At 38.9% G+C, this 8,566-nt stretch overlaps 1 protein-coding gene across 1 annotated transcript; it reads left to right on the forward strand.

The window, feature by feature from the left end:
- Nucleotides 1-2,625: 2,625 nt before the first annotated feature.
- On the forward strand, nucleotides 2,626-7,709 carry LOC108773573 (beta-1,4-glucuronyltransferase 1). The gene is made up of 5 exons (XM_018539421.1): nucleotides 2,626-3,021; nucleotides 3,699-4,079; nucleotides 5,353-5,688; nucleotides 6,249-6,491; nucleotides 7,011-7,709. The coding sequence occupies exons 1-5, from the start codon at nucleotides 2,626-2,628 to the stop codon at nucleotides 7,206-7,208; spliced, it is 1,554 nt and encodes a 517-aa protein (XP_018394923.1). The 3' UTR covers nucleotides 7,209-7,709.
- Nucleotides 7,710-8,566: the final 857 nt, after the last annotated feature.

An 8,566-nucleotide genomic window follows, 5' to 3' on the forward strand; every position in this document is an offset into this window, starting at 1 on the left:
ACACATAAAAATTCTTCGAAATATAATGTTGTCCCACAATTACCGTATTTTCAGAGTAAATTTAAGAAATAATTCTTTTCCTGTAATTATTTTAATATTTCATTATACACAAATTTGTATTTGCCATTAGTCATAAATACGTTTGTCAATGTATTGTATCTTACACTAATATTTGTATGATGATACTTACGGCGATATAAAATTATTGATTAAACGATATCGATAACAGTGTAAATTATTATTGGTCCACTGCGAGATTGTCATTTTTTTGTGATGAAAAAATCTCATTGCACTTTATCTGAGACAACTACGTAAACATTTGAAGTACGAGTCGCGATAATATAGCTATATAAAACAGTGAGCAGAAGAGACATTTATTACGCGTGTCTCTGCATCTTTAATTCTTAAGTCGCGGAGTAAATTTTGTAAGCAGAAATCGCGCGTGCATTGTGCAATTTCCTAATGCGCCGCTAATAATTTCAATTTTAAAATTAAAATACGCCTAGCTGACTTACAACGGTTGAATATCGCATGTCATAAATTGTTCTCGTGGCACGAAATACTATTACAATGTTTTCCTACCGAAGTAATTTTAAAGCCTGTTTTCCGTCGCTTTTCATTTAGAAGCGTTTGTCTTGTATTACGGCGAGGTGACCCAGTTTTATGTGTATCAGTGTGAGTGTGTGTAAATACGGTAAATACGGTATTATTTTTTAATTAAAGTCTCTTCAGTCAATGTGGAGTCGATGTCTCACTTCTAACATTTTCTGCGACATTTACGCAAACTATGTAAAACTCTATTAAAGGAAAAAAAGAAAGGAAATTTTTTATTTATTTTGTTACATTGAGAAAAATGATCTATATCAACAAAAGAAGTACAAATAGAACAAATTCTTCTGATCATATAAGTACTAAATATTCGCTCGCTCAATTCACGCGGGATGCACGCGGTCTCGCGAAAGGAATCTGTCGTTGCTCAATATTCGGACCTCCCGATTCGATAATGTCGCGAAGAGTTCTGAGTTACGACACTTGACGTTGACGGGGAGGAAGATGCGCGAGATAGAGAGAAGTTATCCTTGTCGGTGCAGCACGCGCTACAAACTGGATCGTGAGATAAACGAGAGATATTCAAGAGATCGAAGAGATATCGCAGCTGTTGTTAGCGGGAGTTCTGGAGAATCACTCGGCCACGCGTTTTGGTTCGAGTGCTATCTAATCGTATATTTTTGAAAGTAGTCAACTTAGACTGAGCATTTGTATCTCTCTTGTTTGTTCCGCGAATTTGGACAACCCGTCCTGACGACGTAGACGCCCGGTGTCCGCGCGATACTCGGACATTGCATCATCATTTTCCGACTTTGTAACTTTCATAAGACGTGAGATCTGGCTGTATTGATCTCCAATCAACTTTTAGGAGGCAAGTGCCATTAATGTAAAAAGAAGAAAGAAGCTATTGTGAAGCGAGATGGAACAAGGCGAAGCAAAGTGTATAGCTATGCTATGCAGCGAAGGCTGCCATAAATATTTGAAATTGTATAGCAGTTATTTTCACTATGTGCTAATTTATTTTATGGATTACGTCGATATATCTATGGGATATCATATATGTATTTGTATATAATTTAAACAAAGTTCGCTTATATTAGTCGGAATAAAGAATTTGATTTATAAATAATGAAGAAAAAGATTAAAGGGTAACTAAAGATATAATTAATCTCAGTCGTTCTTTAATCTATTATATTTTTTATTGTTTTGTTCAAGGCCATTTATAAATTTGTCTTTTGCCTTTAAATTGCCTAACGAGCTCGATTGGCTCGTCAGAGAGAATTAAGATAAGTAATCAAGATCAATAGATTTTTTATTCGTATTGACTTAATTTTTGTTTTCAAAGATTCAGAGTTATATATACAAAATAGTTGTGTATCAATGGATACTATACTTCTTCTTACATTCATTCATCAACATAGATTGACTTTAATCTCGATTTAATTCAATCTTTATCTTTTCCTAACTTTTAGACCAATGTAGATTAACTTGATCCAACTTACATCAATATACACGTAGCTTTCAATTCTTAGAACTCGAAAAAGATAAAGAGTTCGTTGAACTTGCAAGATTAAAATTAAACTATAAAAACGAGCATTAGAAAGAGATAAAAATTAAGTTAAACCGAATTTAAAGTCAATCTATATATCGGTAGAAACGAACATCAATCTTGTTTTCTAGAAGAAGGGGAAGAGGGATGAGGGAGGGCTATTGCAATCGTTTAAAGAGCGCCTAATAATACACGCACACTCGCGCGTGTATGCTAAAATTGCAAAATAACTCCAAGTAATTTGTAACGACCTCCCTCCTCCGTCATAATCAAAGGTTTGCTTCCACTCTCGTTTCAGGTGCTACACGCAACTGAGCCTCGGTCGACAGCCTCCGAGCAACCATGTGCATGTCCTGATCGGCACGCAGTCGTGGACCGCTAAGAGATGGACGTTGCAGGTCGAGACCAGCAAGAAAATCGCATTTATAACGACACGAGAGGAAATTGACATCACCGCCAGATAGGATTCTCTCTTGAGGAATCCTCTTTCCCGGCTGTCTTCTCATCACCGCGATCGGAATTAGAGGATGAGCATCGCAGCCATTGCCCGCAGAAACTGGGCGCTGCGCCTCTCGGTGGTGCTGAACGTGTGCGTACTGCTGTATGTGTGCGCTCACATCGGCTCGTCCGGACCGTGGATCGAGGAACCTCCGACCAACTGGGCGGCGGCGGCGCCACTTCAGTCGGATACCTACGGAGGTGGCCTAAACGACCTCATAAATGGCACCCAGAAAGGCGTTGCAGCTGGCGCATCAGCCTCCTCGTCGTCAGCCGCTCTTGTTGGCGCCACAAATAATGCGGCACCGACAAACAACGGCGGCGCTGACCGTTCTCTCGGGATCAGCCTGGTCACTACGATGCCTCCCAACGGGGCCAAGGCCGATGCTCTCGATAAGCCGCAGGAACACTCGCGTAATCAGACGGTACTCGCACTCCTTCCGTCGCTTCTTCCTTTTACCTGTTGTTCTCTTCCCTTTTTGATCCTTGAATGGCTTCTTGATGTTTAGATTAATTGTTGAACACGGTTCACTTGCAAGATGTAGCTTATGATAATGAAATAAAGATGTAACGAGAATTAGAATCAGATTATGTGTCGTAATTAATTTGAATTAGTAATGATAGGGACTGAAATGTATTCTCATTATCTTCATTCAACTATTAACACTAGAACCGACGCGAGACGGTGCCATTTTAGCTTCGATAATCATTTCAATTTGTTTATCTTTTGTGTTAGACATACGGAATAAAATAAATATTATAATGATAACAAATAATATTTAAGTAATTTTTCACTAACCGAAAATAAGGATATGAAATTACCAAATTGACACCTCCGGCAATTCTACCAGCGATATCACCGGCGTGGACGTTAATTCTAGTGTTATAGTGTATGATATAGTAATGTACATCATTTCTCTATCTAAGCTCGTAGAAAGTGATCGCGGTTTGAACGTGTCGTCGGGATGTTGTAGAGGAATTCAGGTTGGTAGGCGATCGCCGTTGCGCTATTCCTGGTATTTCCGCTGCTTTTCATGCAAATGTAAATTTCCCCCTCAATCAGTGATTAAAGCGACTCTCTCTTCTTCTCGTTCTTGTCTAGATGAGGAACAGCACGACAAGCGTCGCGCGCGAACCAATGAGCTTGAGGGAGGCCGTGCCCTGCAATGAGAAATCTACAGAGCCTAGACGAGCACAGCGCGGCGATTACTGGGTGTTGTACAATTACGTGCCGATGAGCATGGCGGTGAAATGCTGGGAGAGCGTGACATACACCACGCACGCTGATTACACGTTTCTCGACAATCTGGAGCCGCTACTGGAGCGCTGGCGAGCACCGATATCGATCGCCATGCACGCACCCGGCACCGACTTCCCGGCGACCCTCGATGCCATCAGGTACTCGAGGAACTGTGGCAGCCCCTTGGTCTCTCAACTGGTGACCTTTCACGTCTTCTTCAGCAGTAAACACGTGCCAAAAGTGGTAAATATTTAAATAGACAACCCGATGATCCAAGACTATCCCTCGAGTTTTGGCTGTCTCATCAATTTGTTCCCGAGTTCTTCTCGAGGATTACAGAAGATATACCCCGCGAATCTGACGAATATCCTAATTTGATATATAAAACTTGACGAATGAACATTCATTCCTATTAATCATTTTAGCCTCTTACTGAATGCCCCGCGTGTTTACCAAATCTCCTTCTTGAGTCCTGTACAGTGAATCTAATCACGTCTTGCAAGTATCGAGTATGGTAATATAACACGTTGACTTTATTATACCAATTTATGTATGCTTGTTTCTAACTCTCTTATTGGTAAATTAACTTTAATCTCAGTTCAATTTTATTCCTTTTTAATTCGTATAACTATAAAAAGATGAACAGTAAGGTCCGGTTTCGCCAACGTAAAATTAATCTTGATTTAACTGTTCTTTTTCTTAGTATTAGAAAAAGATAAAGAGTAAATTGAGAACCAAGATGATGAAAGTTAATCTATAATATAATATTGTACATTAGTAGGACATCTCACTAGACTTTCACGCAATCAGAAGAATCGAAAGCTACATTAATTTGTTACGCACAAAACAATTATTATTTTATAATTGCTGTTATTTATTTTAATCAATTACGTATATATTCGTAAAATTACAAAAATATTTATTTATACTGAATTTTTGAAATCTTTAAAATTTTTTTGTAGCAATCTCTTCTTATCGGAAAATCGAGATTCTTTTTTTCTATATTGTTTTCTCTACAATTGTTGATTGTTTACTTCATGTAAAAATCGACGACTATGTGCCTGTTAATGCCGCTAATACATTAAGTTAATTAGATATCGAACATTACGTTCGCCCGCGGTAATTTGTTCCTCCAATGTACTATGCGCGCTTGAATCTGCACCTTATGCACATGCAATTCGTCCGCGAAGGGTATTTAGCTCGTACCACGAACTAGAATTGTTCGTTGCCGTTATTGCTGTCTATTTATTGTAACGGCTCTCATGGATATGCGTATCTGGATATCGTAAAACACAGTGGTTTCCGCATGTGGTTTTATTCGCGACGACGGAATTAGCTCGCGTGGCTCGCGTTTTGCAAAACATCCTATATTGTACGTATATAAACGCGAAGAAATACGAAAGATCGTTATAAAGCTTTTACGTAATTACATTCGCTGCAGTTTTGTCAAGCTCGTCAACTAAAGTTTTCTGGTGTTTTCTTTTCAAATGTTTATTTACGCGATCCTATCTCTTAGATACCACCATCAGAGAAGATCGTCTCCGATACGTATAACTGCTCGCTCGGACCACCGTGGGTGAACGTCAGCTTCGCAAAGATGTACAAGAATGAGAAGAAACTACTGTACCCGGTGAACGTGGGCCGCAACATAGCGCGCGAGTCCGCGCCCACCTTCTATGTGTTCCCCAGCGACATCGAGCTGTATCCCAGCCCGAATCTGCCCGTCAAGTTCCTCGAGATGATCCGCAAGCGAGATCAGCCAGCTCTCCATAAGCCTAATCCCAAGGTCTTTGTGTTGTCCATCTTCGAAGTGGAGGAGAAGAGCCAGCCGCCCAACAATAAGACGCGCCTGGTACGTTTGCCATACGCGAATCATTCGCTGATCCGCGTACGATCGGGGTCCGTTGAGGGCAATTAAGCACACGCGAAAGAGAGCGCGACGAGGGCGAATCAGTGTGTCGTGCGTCGTTAATAGTGTGGACGCGACGGCGAATCAATGGAGCTTCCTTTGACCATGGACCTTGATATGTAGAATTAGCGTCGCTATTGTCCGGTTGCCGTACCACACGGTACGGCACGGCACAATACACCTTTTGTCATGTCAGAATTCAGAACTGGCGCAGCATAACAGAGAGTGATTGTAATCTCGATGGTCGACGCACGTATACGATTTGTCTGCGTAACATTCTTTTATTCTTTTTATTTTTTATTTCTTTTCCAAATGTATGGAGGTGAATGACGTGAGTTGGAGGTCGAAATGTCACATAATACAGATCTGACATCCATTTCCAGTCTGACAAAACCTTCCGCAATAATAATTTAATAGGCAGATGTATTCGGGGACGGAAACAGATCTGTTTATTTGCGTTTTGAATACTTTATAGAGTTTCGAAGAGTCTTGTAAATTTACAGATGCAGATGCTGAAAGCAGGCACCGCCATACCCTTTCATAAGAAATTATGCTCCGGCTGCCATAACGTGCCAAAGAGCAAGGAATGGCAGGAAGCGCCAGAAACAGAGGACCTACACGTGTTTCACGTTGGCAAGAGAACTGGCAGCTTTGTACACTGGGAGCCGATCTTCATCGGGACCAATAACGATCCTTTATACGACGAAAGACTTAGTTGGGAGGGAAAGAGCGATAAAATGACGCAGGTAAATGTTCACTTGTCTACGCAAAATGTTTTGAATAAAAATACAACGTGTAATAAATAAAATACGTCACTATTTTAAAACATCAGTGTATTATTTATGAAAATAAAATATGTAAATTATACGTAACGTATATAATAATGTATCATATATAATTTAGAATAATAATTATATAAATGTTAATATTTCTTCTAAAATGTAATTAATATATCTATGATTAGGAAAAAATTATATACAATATAATTAGGATAAAATTAAGAAATATATGTGTTTATATAAGATAAGTACTCTCATAGTTTGTTCTTATTTAAGACCATTTTAAGTACGATCTTAAGATACAAACCAATCACAACATCTTGTACTAACATCTTAAGACAGAAATTAAAACAGTCTTAAAATAAGAACCTAACTATGAACGATCTAAGAAATTTAAAATAAGATTCTCGATATCTCCTTTTACATTATTACTGTTATATAAACAATTTCAAAAGCTGTTAAGTTATCACTTGCGAATGTTTGCAGGGTTACGCGCTCTGTGTTCTCGATTATGACTTTCTTATTCTGGACAACGCCTTCTTAGTGCACCGGCCTGGTATCAAGATCTTCAAGAAAGATCCGCATCGCGATATGCTTACCGCCAAAACGAACGCGCTTATCAAAAAGATTATCATGCCGGAGCTGAAGGTGCTGTATGGCACGAGGAAAGGTTGCGCTGTGTAGCCCGTGGAGTCGCGGGCACAACAGCGCATGCTGTACAGGTGCCCGTCTGTACGATGGAATCATCTGCGACTCTCTCTGCCGTCTGCATTGTCGTCGTCGACTATCATTATGCAGAAACAAATCACCCGGCGCAGCGAGCTGATGCTACGATTTGCTCTAGGACCTCGGGACCGTGTTCATGTGCGCTCCGTACAACCCGCTCGTGAATGGGATCTGAAAAAAATCGCTGCGATTCATAAAGGAATTTTCCTCTCCTCTAATTACGCCAACTCGACGGTGCCGAACAAACATACGAATTATCGCATAATTACTCGGTGAGTTTAGAGTAACAGCATTATTTCACGAACGTGTCGTGCTCGTAACTTTGCGTCACTGTCGCGATCATTGATGCCTTCACTTTTATCATTAGCAGCATCGGTACTAGTGTTTTACGAAAACATCGAGGTAACGTAAAGAAAGATTTTCACGAAAAAAGTAATGTGCATCGCGCCGCTCAAATATTCTCTCGGTGATAATTCTCTAGCTTTCATAAAAGAATATCTAGTACATAAAAAAAGTCGTATTTTTTACTTGGATAAATCCTCCTCCGAGTAAATATAATTGTACATAATAAAATGGTGCCTCATATATACATATATGTTTAAGATATACAGGGTGTTTGACAAGTAATGAAAAATTCTGTCGTATAGGGGTAAAATGAATTAAACTGAGAAAAAAGATCCTGTACCACTTTACAATTTTCGCAATATAATTAATGAGATATTTTTATAAATTAATATCTTGTTAACAATTGCGAAAATTGGTACAGGACTTTTTCTCAATTTAGTCCATTCTATCCCTATGCAACAAAATTTTTTATTACTTGTCAAACACCTGTATATGTATATATGTATATCATATATATGTATGTATGTATGTATGTATGTATGTGTGTGTGTGTGTGTGTGTATATATACACACACATACATATCAGTATGCCGATTACACTTTCAGTAAAAGAGTTACAAACGAATGGTGCCAGATTCGACACGACTTCCTCGTGTATTGTGACCGTCATTATAATCGAAGTCAGTTATTTATTTGCATATTTATAAAATATTTCTCTTTGAATAACAGCAATCTTTCATGAAAAATTTCATACAATCCTAGGTTAAATAATCTTTTTGGTTTCATCAATCAAATTAATCGCTCTTCCTTCTTTCTCGAAAGTAACAGCGATTTTTTTTAAATATTCTTAAATTAAATATACTACTTATTTCTTATTATTAAAAATTTTTGATTGCAGCGTTTTGGTACAGCTTATTAAGTGAAAACTCTCTCTCTCTCTCTCTCTCTCTCTCTCTCTCTCTCTCTCTCTC

Source organism: Cyphomyrmex costatus, unplaced genomic scaffold (assembly GCF_001594065.2).
Source record: "Cyphomyrmex costatus isolate MS0001 unplaced genomic scaffold, Ccosl1.0 scaffold214, whole genome shotgun sequence".
Classification (NCBI taxonomy): Eukaryota; Metazoa; Arthropoda; class Insecta; order Hymenoptera; family Formicidae; genus Cyphomyrmex; species Cyphomyrmex costatus.

Coding starts and splice junctions, on each gene's coding strand:
- LOC108773573 (XM_018539421.1), top strand. CDS start 2,626: ATGAGCATCGCAGCCATTGCCCGCAGAAACTGGGCGCTGCGCCTCTCG. Junction 5,689..6,248: donor CCAACAATAAGACGCGCCTG/GTACGTTTGCCA, acceptor GTAAATTTACAG/ATGCAGATGCTGAAAGCAGG. Junction 6,492..7,010: donor AGAGCGATAAAATGACGCAG/GTAAATGTTCAC, acceptor GAATGTTTGCAG/GGTTACGCGCTCTGTGTTCT.